General features: G+C 48.4%; 11 protein-coding genes across 11 annotated transcripts; 6 read left to right on the top strand and 5 right to left on the bottom strand.

Moving 5' to 3' along the window:
* Positions 1-128: 128 nt before the first annotated feature.
* N7500_010100 (Zn(II)2Cys6 transcription factor) lies at positions 129-2386 on the top strand (the record flags this gene model as incomplete). Its single annotated transcript, XM_056681238.1, has 4 exons — positions 129-520; positions 572-599; positions 650-1120; positions 1175-2386. The coding sequence occupies 4 exons, from the start codon at positions 129-131 to the stop codon at positions 2384-2386; spliced, it is 2103 nt and encodes a 700-aa protein (XP_056528620.1).
* Positions 2387-2824: 438 nt separating this feature from the next.
* N7500_010099 (putative FAD binding monooxygenase) lies at positions 2825-4402 on the top strand (the record flags this gene model as incomplete). The annotated part of the gene is made up of 1 exon (XM_056681237.1): positions 2825-4402. The coding sequence occupies one exon, from the start codon at positions 2825-2827 to the stop codon at positions 4400-4402; it is 1578 nt and encodes a 525-aa protein (XP_056528619.1).
* Positions 4403-5071: 669 nt separating this feature from the next.
* On the top strand, positions 5072-6515 carry N7500_010098 (putative phosphatidylglycerol specific phospholipase C; the record flags this gene model as incomplete). The annotated part of the gene is made up of 3 exons (XM_056681236.1): positions 5072-5656; positions 5713-6162; positions 6198-6515. The coding sequence occupies 3 exons, from the start codon at positions 5072-5074 to the stop codon at positions 6513-6515; spliced, it is 1353 nt and encodes a 450-aa protein (XP_056528618.1).
* Positions 6516-8005: 1490 nt separating this feature from the next.
* N7500_010097 (SCO family protein) lies at positions 8006-9083 on the top strand (the record flags this gene model as incomplete). Its single annotated transcript, XM_056681235.1, has 3 exons — positions 8006-8476; positions 8569-8893; positions 8962-9083. The coding sequence occupies 3 exons, from the start codon at positions 8006-8008 to the stop codon at positions 9081-9083; spliced, it is 918 nt and encodes a 305-aa protein (XP_056528617.1).
* A 283-nt stretch (positions 9084-9366) lies between these two features.
* On the bottom strand, positions 9367-9918 carry N7500_010096 (molybdopterin synthase catalytic subunit; the record flags this gene model as incomplete). Its single annotated transcript, XM_056681234.1, has 1 exon — positions 9367-9918. One exon carries the CDS (start codon positions 9916-9918, stop codon positions 9367-9369), a length of 552 nt encoding a protein of 183 aa, XP_056528616.1.
* Positions 9919-10194: 276 nt separating this feature from the next.
* N7500_010095 (glycoside hydrolase family 13 protein) lies at positions 10195-12051 on the bottom strand (the record flags this gene model as incomplete). Its single annotated transcript, XM_056681233.1, has 3 exons — positions 10195-10711; positions 10767-11526; positions 11580-12051. 3 exons carry the CDS (start codon positions 12049-12051, stop codon positions 10195-10197), a joined length of 1749 nt encoding a protein of 582 aa, XP_056528615.1.
* A 1131-nt stretch (positions 12052-13182) lies between these two features.
* N7500_010094 (putative G-patch domain protein) lies at positions 13183-16052 on the top strand (the record flags this gene model as incomplete). Its single annotated transcript, XM_056681232.1, has 7 exons — positions 13183-13300; positions 13431-13714; positions 13814-13886; positions 13952-14142; positions 14231-14291; positions 14358-14707; positions 14766-16052. 7 exons carry the CDS (start codon positions 13183-13185, stop codon positions 16050-16052), a joined length of 2364 nt encoding a protein of 787 aa, XP_056528614.1.
* A 321-nt stretch (positions 16053-16373) lies between these two features.
* N7500_010093 (uncharacterized protein) lies at positions 16374-16970 on the bottom strand (the record flags this gene model as incomplete). Its single annotated transcript, XM_056681231.1, has 1 exon — positions 16374-16970. One exon carries the CDS (start codon positions 16968-16970, stop codon positions 16374-16376), a length of 597 nt encoding a protein of 198 aa, XP_056528613.1.
* A 1032-nt stretch (positions 16971-18002) lies between these two features.
* Positions 18003-20534, bottom strand: N7500_010092 (DUF3433 domain-containing protein; the record flags this gene model as incomplete). Its single annotated transcript, XM_056681230.1, has 2 exons — positions 18003-20398; positions 20492-20534. 2 exons carry the CDS (start codon positions 20532-20534, stop codon positions 18003-18005), a joined length of 2439 nt encoding a protein of 812 aa, XP_056528612.1.
* A 4051-nt stretch (positions 20535-24585) lies between these two features.
* N7500_010091 (putative pH signal transduction protein PalI) lies at positions 24586-26392 on the top strand (the record flags this gene model as incomplete). Its single annotated transcript, XM_056681229.1, has 4 exons — positions 24586-24775; positions 24826-26077; positions 26136-26332; positions 26388-26392. The coding sequence occupies 4 exons, from the start codon at positions 24586-24588 to the stop codon at positions 26390-26392; spliced, it is 1644 nt and encodes a 547-aa protein (XP_056528611.1).
* Positions 26393-27088: 696 nt separating this feature from the next.
* Positions 27089-27605, bottom strand: N7500_010090 (lipocalin-like domain-containing protein; the record flags this gene model as incomplete). Its single annotated transcript, XM_056681228.1, has 2 exons — positions 27089-27130; positions 27189-27605. 2 exons carry the CDS (start codon positions 27603-27605, stop codon positions 27089-27091), a joined length of 459 nt encoding a protein of 152 aa, XP_056528610.1.
* Positions 27606-27984: the final 379 nt, after the last annotated feature.

Below are 27984 nucleotides of genomic sequence, written 5' to 3'. Positions count from 1 at the left end.
CGCAAAAGTGTCACGGCACCGCCTTTCCGATTTGTGTCGTTTCCTCTCCTTCTAGTTAGGTTGTACTTAACATGCCAGTCATTTATACCTAGCTGGACCTTGATTTTTTTAAAAAGTGCGCTGCTGCAATGAACAGCCCAAGTCTGAATAGCTCCTTGAATGGTGGCCAGGCAACAAACTCGCCATCAAAACAATCCGCATCGTTTGCATGCGTGGTCTGTCACAATCGAAAGGTCAAATGCGATAGACAAGATCCCAGTACCCCCTGTTCAAATTGCGCAAAGGCAAATGTGGAATGTATCTACCGTGCTCCACCAGCGCCTCGTCGCAAGAGGGACCGGGAAACCAATGAAAGTGTATCTCGAGAACGCGAAAAATGTTCTAGACGCAGCACGACATTTGATGGAAACACCTCTGCCACTCAGAATCGAAATGCTGGAGACAAGCAACAAACTGAAACAAGAAAAAGTGGATCTGGGCGGATGATCATGAAAGGTGGCAATTCCATCTATCTCGACAAGTAAGTTGCGCTGTGATTGGTCTAATGCCGGAATTCTGACTTGCACACCAGCAATCTTTGGACGACTGTCAGCAATGAAGTAAGTGTCTTCCGATGTTTGTGTCCTGCGATTCTGACCATCTTTGGCAGCTCCCAAATGCAGCAGATGTACTGGGCGATAGATCGGATAGTGATACCGGTGATACCGATAACTTTGGCCAGGATGTAAGCGACGATTATGTGATACTCTCGACATCTGCATCAAGAGATGTTCTCACAAAGCTCCACCCGAACTCTCTGAATATCTTCAAGTTGTGGCAGGCATTTCTCGAGAATGTGAACCCTCTGACCAAGATTATACATGCTCCAACCGTGCAACAACAGATTTTGGAAGCCATGAGTGATCTGCCAAAAGTAAGCCGGGAATTCGAGGCATTGATGTTCGCAATATACTGCATAGCTTTGGTTTCCATGCAAGCAGAAGATGTCGAAAAATCATTTGGAGAAAGCAGGAAAACTCTCCTATCAAAGTGCAGACGAGGAGCCCAACTCGCTTTCAAGAATGCATTGCTTCTTCGTACATCAAGCTCAGTTGTTCTCCAAGCGTTTATGCTATACCTCGTGTGTTCACCTTCCTTTGACAAGGTTTAACATCATTTAACTGTGTTTCGGTAGCTCTGCATGCGTTCCTTCTCTGACCCTCATACTATTTGGACATTATGTGGCATTGCCGTAAGAATCGCTCAACGAATTGGAATTCACCGTGACGGGTCTGCACATGGACTTTCGGTATTCGAGACTGAGATGCGACGTCGCATTTGGTTCCAGCTCATGATCATAGACGCCACATCTGCGCAGTTCTGTGGTGTTGCACCAACGCCGCTCCCAGCCACAATTGATGTCCAACCACCAATGAATGCAAACGATAGCGACCTCGATCCTCGCATGACCGAGCCAGCCTGCGAAAAGCCGGGGCCGACAGAAATGATGTTCGTGCTGGCTCGCAGTGCATTCGGAACATGGCTCTCTCGTTTGTCAAACCAAATTGATGCGTCCAATACTGGGCCATGGGCTTTTTTATCATCATCGGCGATGCCCTTGAAGGAAAAGGACAAGACCATCAATGAACTTGAAGCACATTTGGATGAGAAGTTCCTCCGGCACTGCGATCAATCCATCCCGCTGCACATGGCAACGACAATGATGGTGCGTTCGGCTATGTACTATACCCGGATGATGGCACACCATCCTCGTCAATACCAGGATCCTAGTATTCGGATCTCCGAAGCAGAGAGAAACGTCATCTTCGAGAATTCCCTCAAGATGACGGAATATGCTGACTACGCCCAGAACAATCAAGTCGTACGGAAATTCATGTGGCACATGGTGAACCATATGCCGTGGGACGCTATAATATTTATGCTCTCGGAGATGCAGCACCGGACTGATTCCAAAGAGAAAAGTAAAGTCTGGCAATTGATTGGAAATGTGTATTCTGGGCATATCAAGGCGATGAGCAAGAATGGCCCGACACCTCTTCACATGGCTATTCAAAACTTGATTGTCAAGACCTGGCGGACTTATATTGAAGAATGTAACCTCAATCATTGCACACCAACCCCATGTCCAGCTATCGTTGCATCATTGTTAGCTAATGCAGCAGGAGTCTCTGGCCCGCAAGAGGAAGATGAGAACTTCCCACCTGTTGACCGCGGTGCTATTCCACAAGATCAACCTAGGCAGGAATATGCTATTTCACAGTTTGGGGTGGAGGCCGAAAACTTTGGATTAATGCTTGGTGATAGTCCGAAGGATTGGAATGAATGGGACAATCTCCTCAGTAATTTCCAATCATCTTTTACAGACGATTCAATTTATCTGTCGTGAGCCAAGCATTATTTCCGACGGTGTCAATGACTCAAAACGCGCTCACGCTACTATTTGTGGCAAATCCGGTGTGACAGGAATTCATCGCATTCAAGATACAAGAATACAGGTATACCCCAACATCGGGGCGCGTTGGAGTCTCGTGCCGATCGGCAAGCGACGCTCCGATGCCGTCTGGAGGTCTTGGCCTCCCCAAATCTCGGGGTCGGCGATTAAACGGCCGAGAACTGGTGATCAGCCTTGGCTTTTGGAGTGAATTCATTTAACAGCGCGATGGTATCTGGTCAAGATCTTATTTAAAGCAAGTCAGTTCCCTATAGTGCAGACTTTGGATGTATGATCACCAATTTCCTACCTGCAATCCTCTTTCGACCACGAAATTCTTTCCTTGATACATTAATTCAACCTACATATTTCGCTCCGAAGATACTTCCAAAGATGAAACCAAAAACAGATGTTCTCATCGTCGGAGCAGGCCCAACTGGTCTTGTCCTTGCTCTATGGCTCCACCATCAAGGTGTCAACGTTCACATTTTCGACCAGGCAGAGGCTCCAGCGAAAGATTCAAGAGCGATAGTTGTTCACGCACGCATAATAGAGCTGTATAGGCAGCTTGGATTGGCCGAAGACTTGCTGGCACTTGGGTACAAGCTGCCAGCGACAAATCTCTGGATTGGTTCACAACACAAAGCACACATTTCGCTAGAAGACTTCGGTCGCGAGTTGACTCCGTATTCCTTTATGCTGAGTATACCACAAGACGACCACGAAAGAATGTTAGAAAAACGACTGAATGACATCGGCATCCATGTTGAACGCGGGTCGAAGTTGCAAGGCTTTGTGGACCACGGGTCAAGCATTACTGCCACCTTGTTCCGCGAGACGGATGGGATCTCAACCACACATGAGGCGTCGTACATAGTTGGGTGTGACGGAGCACATTCAGCTGTTCGTCACGGGATTGGTGCCAAATTCGAGGGCGAAACATACAAACCGATGTTCTACATCGCTGACATTGAAGGCAAAAGCGAGAAATTCTTCAACGGCGAAGGGAATGTGGTCTTCACAGACGATACTTTCAACCTGATAGTTCCTTACAAAAAAGCAGGTCATGCACGGTTGGTTGGTATCCTGATCCCAGATAAGGATGGCGATGGCAACTGTGAATCATCCGGGCATGAGCACCAGATCACGTTTGAAGATGTTCGACCCAAAATCATGCAAGCGATGGATCTGGAAATTACAAAGGTCAACTGGTTCTCCACCTACCGCAGCCATCACCGAGTGGCCGAAAGATTCTGCAGCAATCGTGCGTTCCTTGTTGGGGATGCGGCTCACATCCACAGTCCAGTTGGCGGGCAGGGTATGAACACCGGAATTATGGACTCGATCAACCTAGCATGGAAATTAGCGACGGTCCTGAAACAGATGAACATGACCGAGGAAGCAAAACACCAACTGTTGGAATCATATGAATCCGAACGCCGCTCCTTCGCCATGATGATCGTCAAATCTACGGACACGGGTTTTACAACGCTGACATCGAAAGGATTCTTCCCATACCTTCTTCGAAATTGGCTGATTCCGTATCTTGTGCCGCTACTTGTGAAATTTGATTTTGCCCGGACCAGAATCTTCCGAGGCGCTTCTCAGCTCATTTGCAACTACAGGGGCAGCAGTCTTTGTCAGCCTGGACAAGGGACCATACAGCCTGGTGATCGTCCCCCGTGGGCTGAAATCAGCCAGGTGGACAATTTTTCCACCCTGCGAGGGATTTGCTGGCAGCTCCATATCTATGGGGACTCTTTACCGCAATTTGAGGAGTGGGCCCGGAAGATGAGTGTGGAGGTTTTTGTCTTCCCCTGGCACGACCAATACGCCAGAGTTGGACTGATTAGGAATGCTGTTTACTTGATTCGACCTGACCAATATATTGCAGGCGTTTTTGAGGGTCCGTCTATTGAGGGGTTGGTTGAGTACTTCGATGCCCGAGGGATTCTCCTAGGTAGAGGTTAGACTTATTTGCAAATCTCAGACTCCCCACTTCATTTTCTCGACTCTTCTATCCTTTCTATGCCACGTGCAGTGTCATATGGATCTCTCATTTTCCGTGAATTTCCCGTTTAAGAGGTATACAAGTATAGTAAGCGTTTCTCATTCCGACTCCCGGATAACATCCACATGGAGTCAAAGGGTCTTGGGATTATTTTGAGAGCATGCGGAAAGTATGAAAGGTGATTGGTGACTTGGCATATATTAAAGTGCATTAGTGCATGATGTGATTGGTGTACCGGGCTAACCACTTCTGTAGTAGACCCACCTATACTTCCCATGCCCTAAGGAATCTTTCCGGACGGAGTGTCCAATCTCGAGATGGGAATTGTCAGTATCCTGAGACTACCGGCATCCGAGATGTTTTATCCCCACATACTACACGGGTTGATGAGCCATTCTTACCATTTGACATGCTGATCGACCGATGAAAGTTCATAGATTGAACATGTGCCAGAGACGGCGACGTTTCATTTGCTCTGGCACCCAATTCCAGCCTGTATATCCCTCCATCACCTCTACTAATGCACATATAATGCAGGGAAAGAGGTATAAAAGGCCTGCAACTACCAAGGAAATGATCATCATCCTCAATTCAATCCAACTCTCTTTACCACATCATCTTCTGGCACAATGAAGAGCACTGCTCTCATTTCCTTGCTCGGCCTGTCCGGCGCGGCCCTTGGTGCGGCTGTGGATAGGAGCAAGCACTCAAGCGAGCCGTTCGGTTACAAGTCTGGCTCGAAGGAGTCCATTGCCAATATGAAGGACAAGATCGAGAATGTTGTCTGGATCCTTCTGGAAAATCGTGGATTCGACAACATTCTGGGTGGTATCAAGAAGAAGGGGTTGGACAATGTTGTCAACAATGGCCCTTTCTATAATCAGGAGGATGTCCAAAACCCCCAGAGCAAGAAGTGGCCCAGCCAGCACAAGAACTATGACTCGGTTCTCAATGATCCTGACCACTCGCTCACCGGTACCAACTTCGAGCTCTATGGCCAGTACAGCCCTGACAATGCAGCCATTGCCAATGGCTCTTTGACTGCCAACCTGTCGGGCTTCGTCAACCGCCATATGCTCAAGTACCCCAAGATCTCTGCCCAGCGAGCAGTCGATGAGGTCATGGGATACTACTCTGAGGACCAGATTCCCACTATCGTTGACATGGTCGATGAATTCACCACCTTCAACAACTGGCACTCTTGTGTCCCTGGTGTAAGTACCCTCCATCTTCCAACCTAGCCAAAGACATCAAATTAACCATCAACCAGCCAACCAACCCCAACCGTCTCTGCGCAGTCGCAGGTGTCACCGATGGGCACGGCAAGAACGACAAAGACTTCGATGTCTCCGCCATCCCCACCACCAGCATCTTCCAGGCTGCCTCCGAGAAGGGCATCTCATGGCTCAATTACGATGGCACCAACGGCGCCTTCCTTCCCGATGCCATGTTCTTCGACTGGACCGCCAAAAACGCCAAAAAGAACGTCGTTCCTCTCGAGAACTTCTACCAAGATGCCTACCTAGGCGTTCTTCCTCAGCTCTCCTACATCAACCCATCTTGCTGTGGTGCCAACACCAACTCCATGCACCCCTCCGGCAACGTCTCCTACGGCGAGGTCCTGCTCAAGCAAATCTACGACGCCGTCCGCACCGGCCCTCAATGGGAAAAGACCCTCCTCCTCATTACCTTTGACGAGACTGGTGGATTCTTCGACCACGTCGCCCCCCGCTTGCCGTCCGCCCCGACGAGAAGACCTACACCGAGAAGGCATACGATGGCAGCCAATACACTTTCAGCTTCGATCGTCTCGGTGGTCGTATCCCCACCTGGCTGCTGTCTCCTTATACCCCTAAGGGCCACGTCGAGGGATACGGTACCAACCCCGCTACCGGTGAATCATCCGCTTACAGTGCTACCTCGGTGCTGAAGACTCTTGGTTACTTGTGGGATTTGAAGGATATGAGTCCTCGTGTTGAGCACTCGCCTGCCTTTGACCATCTCATTGGGAACAAAGTTCGCTCTACTCCCAAGACTCTTAAGAACCCTCATGTGTTCCCTAATGATGTTTAAGAGCTTGTTTGAGAGAGCGGCATCTGATGTGATATAGACGACTGGTTGAACTCTCTTTCTCACAAAATGAGAATCTATAGAGGTTACGATGATATGCGCTGCTGATTTTACAGCTATTTTAGGGATTTCCTACTGGTCTTTGGCTTGTTTGAAAACCCACTTTGTGTGCGACGATGTCGAAAATTTTCCAATAAAATATGACTGCAGTTGTTTTTATAATGGGGTTTCAAGTGCCTGTATAGCTAAACTTGAACGTCTCTTGTGATATATAGCTGAGAACTACCACTAGAGCACGGTAAAAGGCATAAATCCAGAGAACTTCTCTGAATATTCCATAAGGTTAGTTCGAGAGAAACTTCAGAATCCGGCCAGAGTATGTTTAGTCTTTGCCGCTACAATTCGGCGGCCGCTCTATATGACTTTTTTTCTTTACAAAGGCTGCCATTGGTCTCAGGTGACTGAGCCAGCCCTCTTGGTGCCAGTCATCGTTGTCATTATGATCTTGCTGTTTTAGTGGAGCGAAATTGACCTTGAGACGATTCTTCCTAGCAGTAAGTTAGCATGGTTGATTCTTATCTTCAATTTGCAAGTCTCCTTGACTTCGTATTTTATTTTTGTATCGTTGGCACCTAGCAATTAGCACCCAGTAACTGAGTAGCAACTAGCCTAACACTTAAAGAATCCGATCTCGCCCCTTCACTCCATGCTCAGTATTACATAAACCTATCCTTAGCTGCGTGTAGTTCTCGCAATTTTGGGCTTTGTTTGGTTTGATAGGCTATCAATAGCTTTAGTGATTTGACCCTCAATGATTTTAGTGGATTGAGGTATAAGGAGGCTTGAAGACTGCCACAACTGGTTGAATCATCCCGTTAATACTTGATTTTTCAGGCTTATTTGCTTGCTAGTCTCGAGGATATAGATACCCTGCTTTTGCTAAATTGAATCCATCGTGATTTTTCCTTCTCTTTCTCCCCACTGATGCTAGTAGCCAAATCAGAACTCATCGTCTTAACTTTTAGCTTTCTTATCCGTCTTGTCAAATTTCTTAATTCACAGCTTAGCTTCTTCAATCTCCAATCTATATCTCACATTAATCGTTATAAAGAGAGACAACGTCAATGTGCATAGTGTAATGTGAGATAGATTGGAGAGTTGTGGAAGCTAGGTTCTATGGAGCTAAAAAATCTGACATCCATGCTATTAAACAACCCTTGGAATTCAAAACCCCCTTTGTTGATTATTGTTAAATCACTTGGTATCGAAAATGTAGGGGCCCGATCAATGGTGTTCAAGTCACTGTATTTCTGTATCCACTTTCCTAACAATTTATACAGTGACTGGACATAAGTAATTGCATCTCCGATAGTGGATTGGCGCCTGAGGCAGACACCCTAAACTTAATTGGGCCGTCGATCTGGAGATTCTCGAATTCCCGTAGTTGGCAATTGGTAATCTTCCCTCTCCCCAACCACTTCGCAACACTCAAAATGGCTTCTCCCATGAGATTGGCAAATGGTCTCTTGGCCCGAGCCACGCGCAATATTGCCATTGAATCCATCCCAACACAACGCATCCTTCCTCTTCTCCGAAACAACACCGCATCATGCCGAGCCTACACCCAAGCACAGCGCCCACGATGCGACCAAACCATGCGCACCATGATCTCCACACAGAACCAGTTCTCAACTTCCGCCTTCCGAGCTGGCCCTAAGACAATGGGCCAGATGCGCCAGCGTAACTCGACCGGCCCATTCTCATGGAAGGCCGCACTGCTATTCGTGCTGACCGGTGCCGGTATGATGCTCTACTTCCGGGTTGAGAAGGCCCGCCTTGAGCGCAAGCGCATGACGGAGATGAGCAAGGGAGTTGGCAAGCCGAAGGTTGGCGGTCCGTTCATCTTGAAGGATCTTGACGGGAAAGAGTTTACAGCGGAGGACCTGAAGGGCAAATACAGCTTTGTGAGTTACTCGGACAAGGAACGGAGGATAACCAATGGATTTCATACACTGGCAAGCTTTGTTTGCTGACACGTTTCGCTTGGTTTTTTCAGGTCTATTTCGGCTTCACTCACTGCCCCGACATCTGCCCCGATGAGCTGGATAAGATGGCCGAGATCATCGAGAAGGTCAAGGCCGCTACCGGAGATGAGAAGCTCTTCATGCCTGTTTTCATTACTTGCGATCCCGTCCGTGACACGCCCGAGGTGCTGCGCGAGTATCTGAAGGAATTCCACCCCGGCATCATCGGCCTGACTGGCACGTACGAGCAGGTCAAGCACGTCTGCAAGCAGTACCGTGTCTACTTCAGTACTCCCAAGGACGTGAAGCCCGGCGAGGACTACCTCGTCGATCACAGTATCTACTTCTACTTGATGGGTGAGTGTGGACTGATAAATTGCTATAACCTGGGTATTCAGTTTCAGTATGCTAACCATTTGTTATAGACCCCGACAATGACTTCGTTGAGTGTATCGGCCGCCAGGATACCCCCGACTCTGCATCCAAGGTGATCTTGGAGCACATCAATGACTGGAAGAGGGAGGGAAAGCCACTCAAGACGGAGTAAGTGTCTTGCGCTAGACGTGTGTATGCAAATTGTACAATATAGTCATTCGAATATCTGAATACCCTACTCAGCTGGAACCGCGTTCCCAATGCTCTTTTTTTCGTGCTCATTGCTCGTATACTCCTGGCCAAACTCGGTCCGAAGCAAAAAAAACCAAGAAGCCCGAGTGACCAATTCTGTTTTAGGTGACACCTGTAAAAGATCCGATCAGCATTGTCCACAAACTGAAACCAGGAGAACTACTGACCAGCCAAGTTCATCAAACCCCAACCTAAACAAACCCCTACACAACCCCCGTCCCCACAGCCTTTCCCTCCGCATCCCGATCCGCATTAGCCCTCCACTCCATCCCCCCATCAACAAACTCTTCCCTCTTCCAGATCTCCGCCTTCTCCTTACAAGCCTCGAGCACCTCCTCACCCGCTCTCCACGCCGCACCTCGGTGACCTGCACTAACAGCAATCGCAATCGAAGCTTCCCCGATCGGCACAGTCCCGAGTCTATGCGCAATACTTACACCCTCAAGTCGATGCGTCTTCACGGCTGCCTCTGCGATCCCCGCTAGCGTCTTTAGCGCTAGAGGCGGGTAAGTTGTGTAGCTGAGCTGCGAGACGGAGCGGCCTTCGAAGGTGTCGCGCGTTGTACCAAGGAAAAGTGTATTGGCGCCTGCTGCTGGGGAAGCGGTTTGCGATAGGTAGGTGTTTGGGTCCAGAGTTTCGTAGGTTAGGGTAATGTGAATGTTTTGGGTTGGGTTGTGGTGAGTGCGTGGGTAGGTTTTTGGGTCGAGGTGGGCTGGAACCGGAGTTGATTCTGAGGATTGTGGTTCTGATGCCATTTTGTCTTGGGTTTGTGAGGTGAAATGGGTAGGGAATTGGACTTCAATTTGGAGTTGACAGACTACTCGGCCCCTCGATGCTTATCTGCTGCGGGGAGTCGATAAGAGCCCCGGTCTGCACAGTTGATAACTTTGGTATGGGATTGGCGTTTGTTCTATGACTCAGGTTATATTGGATGGGCTTGTATTCATATCACTTCATTGGAGAAAACAATCTAGGTACAATTCATGGAGAAAGTGGCTTGTAGCCAACTACAGATCTCATGTATATATATATCACAGAAGCAACACCACAGCCTCATATGGGCGAAGTGCCCACTTCTCACCAGAGAACCGATCGGCAGCTAACTCGATACCTTCATAAGTGTTTAGTAAGACCTGCTTCACGCCAGTGATACCGTTGCTGGTTGCATCCCACTCCAGAGTCTTCTCTGTCCAGTGACATAGAACTAAGATCTTTTGGTCGCCATACTGGCGAGTATACGCAAATACCTCTTGGCTTGGTTTGTCCAAAAGGGTGAAATTTCCATAAACAAAGACATCAAGGTACTTCTTACGAAGTTTCAGAACAGTCGCCCAATAATGATATGTTGAGTTGGGATCCTTGACTTCTGCTTCGGCGTTGACACGCACGTAGTCGGTGTTCACAGACATCCAGGGCTTGACGCCAGGACCAGTGAAACCGGCATTCTCAGCAGCTGACCACTGGACCGGAGTGCGTCCGTTGTCGCGTGACTTCTTCTGATATTCTTGCAAAGCAATTGCTTGCGCAGCGGTGTCATCCTTGGGTATTCTATAGAATTCATATAGTCAGCCACTATCCACAAGAATGGGGTGAAGAAAGTTACCTTTTCCAGTGATTCAGACAATCAATATCTTTGTATTCTTCAATGCCCCACGATTTGGGTACATTTCTGGTTCCGAGTTCTTGTCCTTGGTAAACAAACGGAGTACCAGCCTGCAATGCCAGAGCAGTAGCCAACATCTTAGATGCGACCAGTCGATGCTCCTCACTAGCATTTGTGTAGCGATCAATAGAACGCGGCTGGTCATGATTCTCCCAGTAGAGCGCATTCCAACCATCATTGTCATACATGAACGTCTGCCAACGCTCAAAGAAGTCCTTCAAATCCGTGAGTTCCCAGCTACCAGGTTCAAACTTGTCATATTTGCCGTGATCAATGTCGACATGTTCGAAGTTGAAAATCATATTGATTTCATTGCGGTCAAACTGTACCGCACGGAGCACCTCTTTCTCGTCGGTGACGAATGGCATCTCGCCCACACTGAAGGCATCGTACTCCTTGAGGATCTTACCAAGACCCTGGAGGTACTCATGCAAGCGCGGACCATTGGCGTACCACTTGTCACCCCACTGCCAGGGAGTGCGCGGGTCCTTGATGGGTCCATCAGGGAAGCTCTGCTCCTTGCTAATGAAGTTGATCACGTCCATACGGAACCCGTCACAGCCCTTGTCGAGCCAGAACCGCATGATATCATGAACTGCTTTGCGGACGGGTGGGTGTTCCCAGTTGAGGTCGGGCTGCTCAACGGCGTATAGGTGTAGGTAGTATTCTTGAGTCAATTCATCCCATTGCCAGGCGCTTCCTAGAGTAGAGTTTGGATTAGAGGGAATTCACCAACGAGAACAAAACACATACCCTGGAAATGAGAAACCCAGTTGTTGGGAGGGTGACGGTTGCCTTGCTCATCGTATTTGGCGGGCTTCCAGATATACCAGTCACGGTACTCGTTATCCTTTGAGCTGCGTGACTGCTTGAACCATTCATGCTGATCACTAGTATGGTTGACGACCAAATCCATCAAGAGTTTCAAACCTCGCTGGTGGCAGCCGGCAATCAATTTCTCGACATCTTCAACGGTGCCATATTCATCGGCGATGCTGTAGTAGTCGGAGATGTCATAGCCCATGTCCACCTGCGGCGATTTGTACGATGGACACAGCCAGACGATATCTACGGCGAGGTTCTTGATGTAGTCCAGCTCGGAGATGATGCCGGGGATATCGCCGATACCATCATTATTTGAATCTTTGAAAGAAGCAGGCCAGATTTGGTATACGGAACTCTCTTTCCACCAGGCACGGTGGTTGGAATTTCCCGGGGTAGCCATAGTGGTAGGATGGCGATTTAGAGAATTTAGGATATTCGGAGGAGAATAGGAGAGGATTTAGGATTTGCAGCAGTACATATATATATCATTTGCTGTGTTGTCAAGGACACTTGGAGCATAACCAATCGTTCATCCTCATCCCACCGCGGGGCAGATGCGGAGAATCATCGGTGCTCTTAGTGATTGATGTGTCGGCCCGAGATACTTGCCAAGGGTAGTTGGAATGCACCTTGGGTGTTTACATTGAATCAGAAGCCGAGGATCTCAGTGGATCGTCTCCACAGGACTCCGTAAAGGCCATAGATGATGCAACTGGGCGGGAGGGGTTCTTGGCAGACCACGTCGGGATATTCGTTTTGATACTTCCGCAAGTTAGCATCATTCGATACAGGGCATAGGGTACATACGTACTTTAGGATACTACACAAAGTATGGAGTTGGATATTATTTGTATACTTCCTCAGTTGATGATATAGATCATATAGAAGCTCCTCTACTCTACAGTTTCTACGACGGATCAAATAAACATACAGTGTACTGATCAAATTCTATTACTCTCAAACTGAATGAGTGCAAATTTGAGCGAGTTTACCCACACTGACTCAGGGGCTTGCTGATAGAGTAGAGGTGATCTAGATGGTAACGTCTAGTTCAAAGCGCCTTGAAGAAGCACCAAAGACGTACCATGCGTGTTAAGTCCAGTCACTCAGTGACACCGCAAAGTTTTAGCACCCTATGTTCTGCCCATTTGGTATCAATTAAAAGATGACCAGGGCTGGCAATACGATCGATTGGGAGTGCGGTAGAAGAAGAGGTGTCAACACTTTTGCAGTGTCCCGAATTTCAAAGATTATTCATAGGATTTTGTACCTTCACGGCTTCCTTGTAGGTGTGGAGTACGGAGTACGGAGTACATAGATGACTATCGGGTCCGGAATATAGATAATCCGGATAGAACCGGAACATGGATATTCCGAGATACTCCGAAACTCGGATTGGAGATACCCGATACTGGGCTTATCGTTATCGTAGCTAATCCGTAATCGTAACTTAAGGTCCTCATCCTCTTTCTTCTCCATCTGGTGTTCGACACTTTGTTGCTCATGCTCCTTTCAAATCCCATGCTCAGACATGGCTCCTCCGTATCGGAACGATAACTTTCCTTCGGGACCAACTCGTCGACCCTTTCCTTCGCGTAGTGATCGCGATGGTCGCATGTATGATGATCGATCACGATCTCGATCGCCAGGTAAGCTTCTCCCCGCACGTCGATGGTGTCCACGGGTACCAGCCCAGAGATATCTTTGTCCCATGAGAAAGTCCTGCACGTGGTATTGAAATGTGACTAACATCAATTGAATTTGAATTGATGGATAAAGATCGTGCACGCTCGCCTTCTGGAAGACTAGCTGCCGATAGCAGACTCGAGTACTCGAGAGACCGAGAATATGGACAAGGCTACCGAAGCAATGATCGAGATGATTATCGGCGTCGGAATTCGCGTTCATCTCCCCATAGAGGCAGAAACACATACAAAGACCGTGACCGAGAGGGCTACCGAAGCGAAAGCGGCAATCGAAGCCAAAGTGGACAGTCCAATGTGGTACAGGTCAGCCGAGAACTCATGATGGAGGGACTTCCAGTAAACATGACGGAAAGCGATGTGAGTTATCAAATCAGTGCCTGGATCAAGCGGACCAGGCACTCAGATATATGCGCCGTAGAGAACAAATGCTGACAATGCGGTCATTTATGAATTTAGATCTCATCTGAACTCAGTGCCATTCGTGCCGAGGGCCTGGAAGATATTCGGGTCATTCGTGACCGACAGACCAGTATGTGATAGCCGCGGCCAGTTCTGAAGAAAGTCAATTGTTTTAACGTCTTATTTTATCAACAGAGGTGTCGCGGCAAATAGGCTACCTACGATTTTCTTCGATTGATGCATCACGCGCGTTCTACGAACGCAACCAACCTTCCATATTCCTTTATGGTCCCAATGAGAAAAGCACCAAAGTGCGCATTGCTTACAGCCGCGAAAGGGAAGACCGAACTCGTGCAAAAGGTGCAAGTGATTGGAATTGTAGGAAGGTAAGTCCACGCGGTAGCGCCGGGGGACGCTGCCTTTCTACGCGGAAGGAACCTAGAATTATCTATTGGTCTGCGCTGACAAAATCAGTGTTTCGTTCTCAACTTCTCCACACGCTCACATTGTTTCAAGTGCGGTACACCACGACCCAGTACGTATACCTTCACCACCCCTCACCACCCCTTTTCCCATCTCTAACTGTCTATCACCATGCAAGCAGATATGGATCCTATCGGCCACCCTGGAGTTCCGGCTCTCAAGATAGCTAATGATGGTGACAATGATGTTGCTCCTGAGAACCAGCCTTCCCAGTTCCTCCTGATCCGTGGTTTGGAGGCGTCTGTTACAGAAGAACTTCTTGCAAAAGGAGTTTCCAAGCTGTATCGGCCATCTGGAAATAATGAGAGCGTCCCTGACAATCAAAAGAAAGGATCGAAAGTAGCCTCGACGACTGGCGACAGCAACTTGGGAGCGCGCGAAGGCTCTCTCCGTCGTGTGCTCCTTGTACGTGATCGCGAAACCAATGCAAGCTGGCGTTACGGATTTGCAGAGTTTGCAGGGATTAATGTACGCTTATTCCCTTCATATCTTCTATTATCTTCATGTCTAACCCTTGGCTGTTCAGGATGCACAAGCTGCAATGACGCGGCTCAAGTCTTTCGAAAAATTTACCATTTCCTCGAAGCCGGTGTTGGTCACTTACATTCATGGCGGAGTGTTTGTTCCAGTCATGAACCCCTCATCTGGTCCTAGCTATTACACATTCACCCCATCCAATAACCCCTCGCTGCAGTTGATGTACTGGGACGACGCAGCATACGTGACCGAACTCGTGCTGTCAACCCCGGAAGACGATGCCGCTGCTCACATGCCAACCTCTAATCATGGAGATGCCCAATCTAAAGGAACCAAGGACTCCGATAAAGGAAAAAAGCGAAAAGCCGATGCCACCACTACTGCGCATGCCAAGAAACTTGCAATGCCAACTCAGCTGAAATTCTGGAGTGACCGCCAAGCAGAGCTACATGGGACCGAGAAAGATACTGCTGGAAATCCTCCGGAGAGCTCGAGCTCAGTAGTCGCGGCAACTAAAACGGATGATCCAACGGCTCCGTCATTTGCAGACTTCAAGAAAATCTGCTGCTTCTTGTGCATGCAATATCTTAAGGATGAGGAACATCTCAAATATCACGAGCGCGAAAGCGACATCCACAGGGAAAATCTGAAGGATCTCTTCCTGAGGCAACGCGGCGTATGCTGGATGATGACCTATGGTGTCATACCTCTGCACTCTCCAAATTACGAAGGCAGCAAAGACGAATATCGTGACAAGCTTGAGGCAGACTATTCCATCCCTCCAACACCTCGATCCTTCGCAGACCTCAAGCGGAACTGGTGCCTCTTGTGCTTCCAACAATTTGATACAGCCGTAGAGGTCCTCATACATGATCGCATGAGTGACTACCACCGCGAAGAATTGACCAAAGAAGATGCTATCGAGTGGGGCTTGGAGCAGCTGAAAATGGCAGGTATCGCACAGGCGCCTCCTGAATACCGAGACCGCGCCAAAGAGCGTCGTAAGGCGTTCGGTGATAATTTCAATGCTCGTCAGAGAGCCCCCGAGCCAGAAGAGGAAGACGAGACACCCGCACAGACTTCCTCGATCGGTGCTACTCTTCTAAGCAAGATGGGCTGGTCCGAAGGATCTGGCCTCGGCGCTCAAGGAACCGGTGTGACCGCGCCGATTCCTACTGAAATTTATGCCCAGGGTGTGGGACTGGGTGCTCAGGGAGGTCGACTGGGTGAGGCAACTGAGGAGGCTGGTCGAAACACCAGGGGTCGTTACGACGAGTTCCTGGAGAAGACCAAGGACGCCGCACGCCAGCGCTACGAGGAGATGGACCGTTCCTGATTATCAGGACGGTTGAATTTATCATTACGGTGGAGGGGGTAGGGAGTGGTTGATTTCTGAGGGGATGTGAAGTGAGAGTGAAAGGGGGGGGGAATATCTGATGCTCGCCTTGTGTGTCACAACTGTGTGGCACATTAAATGTAAAATAATGACATGTAATGAACTTTGTACAAGTAATTTTGCAAGCACCCGTCCGGGTGTCTTTCCATTGTAAGCGGCAAGTAACGCCCAGTGAATGCATAATGTACAGATGGTATCAAATCATGAGTAGAGTATAGTTGGTATGTGTGAGTATTTGGAAAATCAAGTCCCTCAATCAGTTCACTTCGCCTTAGTATCCTGATCAACCTGATCCTCCCGAATTCCCCTCTTCATCTTCTCCTTTTCCAACTGCTTCTCAAACTTGTCACCAAGGATCTTAGCAACCCACTCAGTGACTTCCTGCTCGAGCTCCTCATCACTCTTCACAGGTGTATCACTACCGCCTTGCAAACCATTCCGCACAAATCTCCGCATATCCTCAAGCCCATTGATATTCAAAGCATACCCGACCGCACCACCAGCCATCAAGCCAAACGAGATCACATTGAGGGTAGCCAGATTCAGAGCCTCGAACGCATCACCCGCAGAGTTCGAGTGGGGCTTATGGTATATCGAGCTTGTGTAGAAAGGCGGGATGCAGGAGATGCGTTTCTTATGGAACGCGCGACGGGTGACCCATACCGAGAGCGCGAAGAAAGTCATTCCTCCAAAGAACAGTTTGAGGTTTGTGTTTGTTTGGGGCGAGGCTGGCTGCGCTAATTGTGTTTGTGCTGGTGGTGCGGGGGTTGCGGGTTCATCGGGTTTTGGCGTTTCTTGAGGAGTTGGCTGGCTTGACTCGGGTTTTGGGCTGGAGCCCCAACCGAATAATGAGACCATTGCTATGCGCGGTGTCTGTGAAGACGAGGGCTGGGTGGTTGTTGATGCGAATGTGGAAACAGAGCTGAATGGGGCTGGAAAAGGAAGATTGCCGAAGGATTGAGAGTGTGAAAATCCAATGGAGAAAATGACTGGGTATGGCTTCCCTCAAGGGTGAGTCAATACACACTGTATCTAGGAAATTCGTCTGCTGTTGTCCTGAACGAAGCTTTGAAATCCGTGCGGAGGCGGAGATATTGCAGATCCCCTGCACGTGACCGGTTTTTCCACCGAGGAGTTTGAACGCGTTGACATGACAGCGATCTGGTGGAAATTGGACTCATTTTTCTGTGAAACAACAGCGTTGCTATTAAATAAACATACGCCTGTTAGAATGACATGAGGCAACGTAGGGTTATCTCGTATATGAGACCGAGCGATAAGAGCTTTTAGGGCTAGATCATAGGCTGACTCGGATATCTCATTGAACAAGCTTGATATACAGCAATTGCGATAGTACAGGGCGGAACGCGGAGTATATGACAGAACCTCGTATCCGGTACGTACAAGACAAGTTCTTTCATCTTGTACAAAAGTTCGAGGGACATTTTGACTTGAATCAAGGGAAGAATCACCTAAGCCGAAGTCCAACCAGCTTCTGTGGTAAGCAATGGCGAAAATGGATTTCCAGGGTGTTTGAAACATCCATTTTATTTGAGTGATGAACTCTATGCTTTCCATATGCGAGTACTTCATAGGGAAACTGTAGATTCAGGCTGTCAGGGAACGAATTATCTTCTATGTATCAGCAAAGCACAACGCCAATCCAAAATACTGAATCAGAATGATATCTAAAGTAAGCAAAAACGCCAAAAATGCAACGTTCCGAACAACAATAGTCCAAACCGAAAACCATCAAAGACATTCCAAAATCATTTTCATATGTTCATAATTCGGCGCGCTTCCAAACGATCATCAATATACTATACTCATAAAAAATGTCAATCACATAAAACATCACAGAAGGTGCCATCAAAAAGTTCGTCAAGCAGATTATTTCATAGTGCCCGTGGTAATGAGCATATCAGTGCGACCAGGCCGATGGAAGCGATCGATACCAAGATGCTCCTTACCATCACGACCGACATAAATGCCAAAGCCGTACAGAGGCATATCGCGCTCAGAGGGCGGCGCAATGATAAGACGAGTGACGAGGTCAGTCTTGCTTCTCGGCTCGCGCAGGATCTTATCGGACAGAAGAGGGGACTGATAAATATAACTCATCAGATCGGCCAAGGTGGAGATGTCGTGTGGGAGATAGCGACCACGACCCGGCCAAATTGCCACAAATGACGCGGCATATAGGCCACAGGCAGCAATTAAAGCGTAGAATGCGGGCAAAAAGGCCGAAATGCGGATATCGTCCTGAGAGGGATACCAAAGGGCGATAAAGACGCCCCCGGCGAGAATGGGGATGGCGAGGGATAGTAGGCTCATGAGAGAGATCCAGGCCACTTTGAAATGACGGTTGAAGATGGCCTGGATAGTGACTTGGATTGGGTAGGAGGATGGGTAAGAGAGCAGAAGGCTCTTTTCGGCAGATGCGCCGCTGGGGGATGAGAGCTCGGCATATGGCTGGAGAGCTCGGAAGTATACGTCAACCGGTTGCCAAGAAAGGAAGAGAACATTGCCAATGAGGGCTGGTAGGAAGCTGTATAGGAAATTCGAGGATGAGAATGCACTTGTCGATGGGAGTGTTGGGAGCTTGGGAGGGAACCCGCCCTCAATGGCGTGATTGATAAAACTAACAGCCACGAAAGCGATGAAGAGGGCGAAGACAATGGCAATCCAAATAAATACCGAGACTTTACGTAGGAACCAAGGTGTCCAACGGTAACGGGCGGTTGCCGAGTAGAGGTGGTTACCGTTCGAGTCATTGGCGAATGCACCGTTGTGCTCAACATCAAAGCAAACCTTGGCAAGTCCATGTGGCTGGTTCTCTCGGTTCTTACCATTCTGGTGGAGAGATGGGGTGCGCACAGGAGCGTCCACTTCACCAATTCCGTAGAATATCTCGGTTTTGCTTGAGAGCTTCCAATAGCCCAGTCGAAGGATGCGGGGATCAAGCGATTCTCGAACTGAGGGGACTGTCTCGGAGTGCTCAAAATCGTGAAGAATGTTTGATCGCTGGATGATCGAGATCAAATCTGCCAGGCTGGTGGGATCCCACATCAACCCAGACCAGCCGCTGACGAAACGGACAAATAGCATGATCAGGCCGAGTGTCAGAACACCATACAACCCAACCAATGTCCAGCCCACCGATTGAACCGAAGCCCATCTCCAGACACCCTGCCCGTCAATGATATAGTACTTTGCCTGGAAGAGACAACTGAGGAGAGGGATGGCAAAGAAATTTGAAAGCCAAATCGTGAACAGAGAGATTCCGAACAAGGCCTCACCGTGTCGGAAATGGGAGAAATCAGGGAAGATGAAGTTTTTTGACAAGATGGGCAGGCGGTGCATTACCAGGCCTTGCTGGCGCTCAGCTGACATCATAGAAAAAGGTGCTATGCGATATACTGCAGCCTGAATGACAAATGACCAGATGATGATGGGTGCAGCAACAATCTGTGGAAGGAATTGAAGCACAAAATACCTCGAACCACCTTGACGCGCGTAGTTCCATAATCCTTCCTCACCGCGGGACCAAATATTGCAAAAGATTATACCAGCCGTCATGAGCAAACAACAAAATATCATGAGCGCCAAAGCCCAGGGTCGCAGGGCAAGAGGCAAGTAATCAAGAGGAGGATATAGCAAACTCTGCTCTGGCGCATCGACGGCCATAAAGGACTCGGGGTCCACTGACATTGGCCTTTGCGGCAAAGCTTGTGGTGAAGGAGATGTATATGAAGGTCTCGCTGGTGGAGTGTCATGTCGAATGGGGGTGCGGGTGCGGGTGAAATAACCGAGTCCCTCATCCCATACTAGCCTATCGTTTGGGTAGTCACTTGTCGTGGTGGTGGAAATAGAGTCATTCCTTTGAATCCCTCGAGCTCTGTCTTGGGTGATCTGGTCGATTGCAAACCGGACGTATGGGGAGTCATCAAGGCCTGGGGTCGGAGCTGGTCCAGGGTAGTCACTGGGTGATCTGCGAGAAGTTCCCTCTGATCTTGACGCGTCGGATGTGGGACTGATATTAGCCGGTCTGTCTCCTGCGAACCGGACCGTGCTGGATGTTGGGGGGCGCTGGGACTCAAGATCTTCTTGGGCAAGCCGTGTTTGCGACATGGCGGGTGATGGTGCATGAGAGTCTGCAGTTCTAAATTGCATGACTGTTGCTAGACTCTCAGTACTAGATAGAGCTCGATCTGAGAATGAATAGTAGTCGTCTGATGCAGCTGCGGATCGTTGAGACTCTGTCCGAGCAAGTTGCGGTTTACTTGCTATATAGGAGTCAGTTGACTTGAGAGTTCCGAAAGCTGTGCAATTTCTGTAATTCAAAAGGCAACGGGGCGGGGATTCTTATATGTACGTACTATTAACGTTGCGCAGGCTGAAGTTTCTCGTCGGGTCCGTCATGCTGGGCCAGGAATGCGGATATTGATCCCACGCGGAACGGCAATTAATCCAGAAGCATTCCTTGACCTCGCCCTTGAGATGCGAAGGGATTTTTTGAGGACCAGCAATAGCTGCCCAGCGAGATTTTGTCGGTCATAGTGCTGGGTGACGTCTCCCAGCCTCCCCAGCCACCACACTGAGATTTGCACCTAACAAGCCAATAGGGATGAATGAAAATAGGGATTGTCAAGTCAGACACTATTGATTTGATAACCACACTTGAAATTACACCAAATCAAAATTCGAGGAACAATTAGGAAATGGTCGAGTTGTTTCGCGGCCCGATCACCAGCACATCTGTAGCCTAAAGCTTGGCCCTTTTCCCATCTCTCAAAGTCTCACTAGGTCTCACACTAGACAAGCATGTGTTTCAATGAACCAATTTCAACAATAATATCCATGGTAATCGTCATAGCTATAACGCTGTACGTTCCTGTCGAACCCCGTAGAACTACGAGGTGACAATCTGGACTCTGCCTCGGTTCCCCTTACAAGCTCTACGCTGGAGCCTCAAGGCAATAATTGCCAACAATTACTATCCTAGATAGCTACTATACGCAATATAAAAGCAGGGCGTGTCCAAATATCCTCAATGGTCGCAAATCAATGATGTAGCGTGGTTTTGGAACTATTTTTCTCCCTTGCTGGTATAAGTGGCTGGAACTAGGGCTTCATGGTCTGCTGAACAACACATGAAAACATAAGGCTGTACTCAGGCGAGCATGAAACATATGATCGAGGGCAACTGTTTATCTTCAGACAGTGTTTAGGATACCTGTCATGACTCCAGTTTTTCTGGCTTCTAGGTCGGCCACTATGGATAAACGAACTAATAGAAACCCACATACATAGCGCCCACTATGTACTAGAGGGAATCAACAGTTGAGAAACAGAGAGACTAACATACATAATTATTTCGTTTGCTACTCGGCGCCAGCTTTCAAAGTCGTCTAGCTCTAGAAACAATATATTTCGCAATATTCTTCGAACAAGATGATGAGGGTTTCTCTATCACAGTTTGTTTGTCCTACAGTCTTCTTGCTGATGAGATAGGCTTTCCTATTGAAAGAACCGAACTCACATCAGTGCAAGTCCGTTCTGATCATCTTGCATCTCGTGGCCACCTACATGGTCAAATCGGGTGGTATGTACCCCTTCACTTTCGCTGTCAGAGGTATATGGGAGGCATAGCGGGGCCGTGGCCATCTGCTTCGCGCCAGAATTCTGGTCGAATTCTGCGGGGTCCATGTCGCTAAATTTCTAAGTTGATCGAGCTTCTTTCGGGGCAAGGCTCTGTCGCTCCAGGTTTAGGCATTGGGCTTTTTTTCAGCTTTTCGGAGGTGTTCGCCTCAGGGCGGGCGCCCTTCTTGCGCCTTGTGACAGCAATTGCGTCGCAATTGATAGTGTGAGCGATGGGTGAGGGATTGGATGGTTGACAAAGTCTTGACACCATTATTCTCCTTCTATTCTTTTGCAGCTCAAAGTAAGATGTCTTTTACGCTCTGTCACATTCTATTACGCTCTGCTACGCTTTGCAGCTTCACATGATGTGAATCTGTATGTCATTCTAACATGTATGCATGATCTTGATGTCAAATCAAATCTTGACATCGTTCAATGCGAACTCAGTCTTATTTCTCGTCCGTTATGGGAAATAACTCTGTTCATATTTATCATGTCAGCAAGAAAAGGATCCAGTAAATTTGAGGGCATAAAAGCGCTCAGGGAAGGGAAGCAGGACTTGCGCATATTGCCAGCACCTCCGATTCCGAATCTAACATAGCGCTCTTGAAGACCGGCCGTCGGTTGAATATCCTGGATCCCACTGAGCCGAGGGCCTTCTAATGACTGGAACAGAGTCACTCTGTCAAAAGTCTCCAATGCCAGTTGATCATCGTCCTCGGATTTCTGCCGTTTCGGCCAACTAAAAATTTTCCATAGGCAGCGCATGTTCGGACAGGTAGAGAGGAAGACTTTCTGGTATCTTCGTTTGCACGAGTAGACTAGATGACAACTTTGAAGCAGCTTTTTAGATCAGACGTTTGATTCTTAAAGTCTTGATATGTTGAACTTACGTTTGGCTCGAAAAGTCCACTCAGTTTAAAAATGGTGTGCATAACCTTGCCATATGCGGGAATCACAGCTAGTTATACACCTAACTTGCCGGTTCCTGGCCGGATTCACACGATGGGTTACGCAGAGACTGTACGACACCTCAAGTCTCAATTTCCCCGAAATGACAAGATCTAACCACAACTATGCTGATGCAAGATATATCAAGAGGATCTGAAATATAGGAAGATATGATATCTCAACCAACCCTTGGTGGTAGACAGGTCAGTCCCACATTTGGGATATGAGCAAAGCGTCCATAGCGTTTGCGATAAACACATGAATGTACCGATGTCCAAGAAAGGGTGCAACTTTACCATTATGTGTAACAGCATGGTCCCGTAGTAGCCGTTGGACGATTCATGAAAGCCCAGAAACCAATATGAACAGAAATTGGTTTGAATCCAGTAAAGCCTTGGAGGACGTCTGTTCTCTATACCTCAAAAATAGGGTTGAACATCACTATTGATAGGCATCTCGTGATCCTAACGTGCAGTCCATCAGGGGCCAAATGCTGTAGTGGTGTGTCCGGGTTGTAAAAGGTCAGTCCCACAACTGCGACGTAGTACTCTGTAGTGACTCCCTACTAGAAGGCTATTGGTCTGCGAGCTCACAAGCTTAACTTGATGACTTTTAGATATCGACTGCGTTTGGAAAGAGTGCACGCTGTACGGAGTACTTTACATCAAAATCAGAACATCAGCTGGCCACAACGAAAGGCGATCAACCTTATCTGGTCTCTAGCAAATGGAATGGTGTTCGAAACCAGGGTTACAACTTTGAGGTGGAACTGCTTGTTTCATATTAACCCAATGTGGGACTGTGGGCCCCCGACGGTGCTACAAGTCCAGATTTCAGGTCTAAGCGTTTTCTGGGGCCAAATATCCCGACTGAAAGCAGAAAGTGCTGTGCCGTGATGGTGGGTCAAAGGGTGGCTGGCGATATTACAAGCTATATTATTGAGGTGTATGGAGAATGGAGTGCATACATACAACAAATGTGTGCTCATTGATAGATTGCACCATATGCTTGATGTCATGTGGATACACTTCAGAAACATAGATCATGTTTCATGATTAACAAGACGGCCTCTGAAACTTATCTCTCGAAAGACCTTGATCCGAAAACAGAAATGAGGTTCATGGTTGTAGCAAAAGCAGGACCCAATCGAACACGGCAGAGGAAAAGTCTTGTTTCCTGTCCAAGAAGTTGGCAAAATAGCCAGGGGTTAGAACCAATGGCCATGGATATTAAAAAGCTCGAGATTATTCCAGTCTCTGCCCGTAATTATTCCGACGCCCCGGCTTGGCAGCCTGTCCCGAAGTGGCACTTCAAACGAGCAGGGCGAATGAGAAGCACAATAGCTCTGCGCCAACAAAACCCCGGCTTCCATAGAGGGGAACCGTGCAGCGAGCGCATTGGAACTTCCAAGGGGGAGTTGAAAGTGGTTCAGAATAAAAAGCTTCATACAATATTAGAATAGAGAAGAGAGTACATGTAGAGATAGCAGACAGAGATCAAGACGTAGAAATAGAGTGGGATCATCTGACTGATGCCTGAGGCCAAATATCTAAACCTCATCTCCACGGATTCTCCCTCCAACGGCTTATCTGCACTCTAGTCATTCCTTTATTCTCTGAGTCCTTTGAGGCTTTAAATTTCATTTGATTTCCTCAAATTATTGGTCTTTCCCCTCATTCATTCCTTTCCTTCTTCAGTTTGCCTAAACTTTTGTTTCGATCTCGGGTTCAGATGTCCCCTGCCAATGCAGTTCTAGACTCCCAACTCTTGCGTCGCGTGTGCCATTAGGCCATTAGACATAATCGGTTATTGTGGTTCTATCTGATTTCTCCTTTTGTCGGGAAACAAACAACGTTGAATTCCAGGGTTTCCCCTCACCATGTTGCTCAAGCCTGCGACACCGCTCACCATCTTGCTCCTGATCGCTTTTGCGCTTTTGCTACTCTCATGTCTTTCAACTCCTATTGTTAAGGGAATTCCTCTAGCAACTTTCAAAGATGTCGATTATGGTGTCTTTGGATATTGCAAGGGTAATACCTGCACTAACATCCATGTGGGATACACGAGCAGTAAGTCGTTTCCCTGTGCTTCTGCCTGCTCTCCGCTAAGTCTTATGCAGATGACATAAGTAGCACCGGTGATGATTTCAATCTTCCCTCCGGTACTCGAAAGTCGCTATCCTCAATCCTCATCATTCACCCAGTCGCCGCCTTCCTGACCCTCATCTGCCTCTGTCTAGCCATCGCGGCCCACTTTCATGCGCCCTCGCACTCGCCACGCTTCCTGTTGGCACTCCTCATCCTGTTACTGCCAACACTTCTCGTGACTCTCCTCGCATTCCTCGTCGATATCTTGCTCTTTGTGCCACATTTAGGATGGGGTGGTTGGATTGTCCTAGCTGCGACCATCATCCTGACCTCTTGTGGGGTAGTTACTTGTGCTATGCGCAGAACCCTTGTAAGCAGGAAGGCAAGGAAACGCCGGATTGCTGAAAATGCTGAGATGAGCGGGGAAAACTATTACAACCGACAGAACATTGCGGCAGCTGCAGTTGCGGCTCCTGTTCCGGCCCCTGTCGAACCCAAGGAAGCCTTCGTGTCCAACTCTCTCACCTCCGACACGGGCCCAACATTCGCATCCTTCCACACGGAAAGACAAGACAGTGATGATGATCGAACGCCCCTCAATTCGCGGACACCCATGAGCGAGGTGCCAGCACCCCCGGACCATCGAGGTGGCCCCTATCGTGGTCCGCAAGATGAATTTGGCAATTTGCCACCGCAGGGCCCGGGCCCGTACGGTGCTGGTCCAATGTCACGGAACCCCTCTGATCCACGCATTCGTCCCCAATACTCTGATGGCAGCATGGGTTCTCGAAGGGGAGGACCCCCACCCGGCTTCAACGGACGGGGGCGGGGTGGATATCCTCCCCGGGGTGGACGTGGAGGACCTTACATGGGACCCCCCCGCGGACCTTCCAATGGTCCCCGGGGTGGCTACATGGGTCCAATGCCAGGGCGCGGAGGTCGGGGTGGAATGATGCCACCTCGAGGACCACCAGGCGGCTATGGACCCGGTCCGGGCGGCCCCAATCGCGGGTTTGACGCATATGGTCGACCTGTGTCACCTCCTATCGATGACCCTCACAGTTATGGCCCACCGGGTCAGATGCGCCAGCCATCTCATGGGCCCATTGGCATGGCTGTGTCACCGGAGACGGTAGGCCAAGCCATTGAGATGACGCCGCAAGCTCGGTCGCAGTACGATATGCATGAGTCGACCCAACCAATGAGCAGTGTACCACATGGGCTGTCAGCCGAAAATCACAGCCCCATCCCCGAGAGCCCGACAAGCATGTACAGCCGGCCTGGGTAAGTCAATGGTTTACAAGTATCGTCCTTCGATTGAAAGCTAACTTTCTATATTTAGTTCCTACGTTCCCGCTCGCTCGGGCTGGGGTGCAAATGATCCTCGTACCGTGTCCCCCCGGCCGCCGGGGCAACCCTTGCAATCGAACAATACCGGTGCCAATTACTATGAAGACGTGGATCCCCGTTTTGCTCGTAGACCATCACCTCCCAATGACTCTGCGATTCCCTCCTCTCTGACGCCTGGAGGTACTCACTGTATGTACTCTCAGAGACCACACATGTTGACTGAGCCTCGCTGACTTTCTCCCAGTTTAATGAATTTCTAGTGGTTTTAAGTGTCAGTCATGCTCGACACGATTATTCCCCCTGTTTTGCGATACCCTTGTCCTTTCTTCGCTTCTCTGTCTGAATTTCGAAGACAATGTCTCCTCGATTTCATGGCACACTTGGTCATTTTGGAGAATGGAGTTATAGTGTCTTTTTCTTGCCATTCCCCCCTAAGTGCTCTTTCTTGGGACGACCTCTCGCCTGGTCCTCAATCATCCGCCTCAAAACATAGGTGTTGAGGAACGCGTATTTTTTTTAGCTGATGACTCGTACTCTGCCCGAACTCCGATGTATAGCAGCAGGTGGATACGGTGTACAGAAACATATGTCTGAAGATGCCTGGCTTTACCCTAGATCAACAGCACTCGTCGCTGCTTCTGATTTGATTTGCTTTCTACCTTCCCCATTCTTCCACTGAGTGGATTGTCAATTTCTTTTTATCCAAATTCACATACATCTCTTTTTTGCGGTACATATAGCTTTTGACAATATTTAGACATAAATAATCATTTATTCTCTGATCTGATGCGACCCCCTTGACAGCATACTATACTCTCTCAGTTGACCTCTCCGAAAAATGAAGATTCCGTGACTGTCAATCTTACTTTGTCTCAAAGTTGCTTGTCATCATGGCTGGTCACCGGAAATAAACAGCCCAAAAAGCCTAGTAAAGTCAATTGTCGACTAAGACTTGTGCCACACTAGCGACCCATGCTGAAGATGCCCCTAGAAATCATCCGTTTGAGCTTTAGTTGGAAATAATCATGATACCAAGGACACTTACACCATGCATAACGGGCTCGGCAGTACTGATCTCCAAGATGGCATCCTTCAGCGTGATCACACGCTCCTGTGAAGTACCAATCCAGTTTGGAAACGAGCAAACGTCCATATAGTGCCTCAAGAGAACTTTTCCATCCGATTCACTCAACTCAAAACGGCCACAATACGCAAGATAATGCTTCATGGCTCGATATAGCTCATCCTTAGTACCTCCTGCAACGTCGGCGTCTGAAAATTCTGGAGCTCCCGGCTCCATCAAATGGGCAGAAACAAAGCCATCGGGGGTGTAAATGAGGAATCCTTCAGCTTTGGGACCCATAGGGTGGCTAACAAGCCCATTGTCGGCTCGCACTGCCTTATATTCAATGAGAGACCAGGTGCCAACCAAGCCTTGGCGAGTTTCTGTAATAGAGGACATCGTCGAGAGTAAAATATGACTGAAGTCTTTCGGAGACAAGTTTAATGCAGATTCTGCCAAAGAACAATATATGTTTCACAACGCGCAGGCCAAACATATTTTTATATGTCATCCCGAATGATTGAAGATGGATATGTCTTTCCAGTACCGAGGCGTCTGAGATGAAAAAAAAAGGATCATCCACCTGATCAGTCTGGCCAAGATGCGTAGATTTCCATAAAGAAGCTGTGTTATCGCTGATCTGCAGTAGAAGAAGCAATTTGCGGTCCTCACAACGCAGCTTGACCATAGAATGAAGTCATTTATGTCGCATTGCATACGAATAAAAGCGTCATCACGTACTGCATCGAACTGGATGTATCAGGTTACTCAACTCTAT

This window comes from Penicillium coprophilum, assembly GCF_028826855.1.
Source record: "Penicillium coprophilum strain IBT 35676 chromosome Unknown utg000006l_segment0_segment0, whole genome shotgun sequence".
Taxonomy (NCBI): domain Eukaryota; kingdom Fungi; phylum Ascomycota; class Eurotiomycetes; order Eurotiales; family Aspergillaceae; genus Penicillium; species Penicillium coprophilum.
This window is presented reverse-complemented; position numbering and strand designations above follow the sequence as displayed.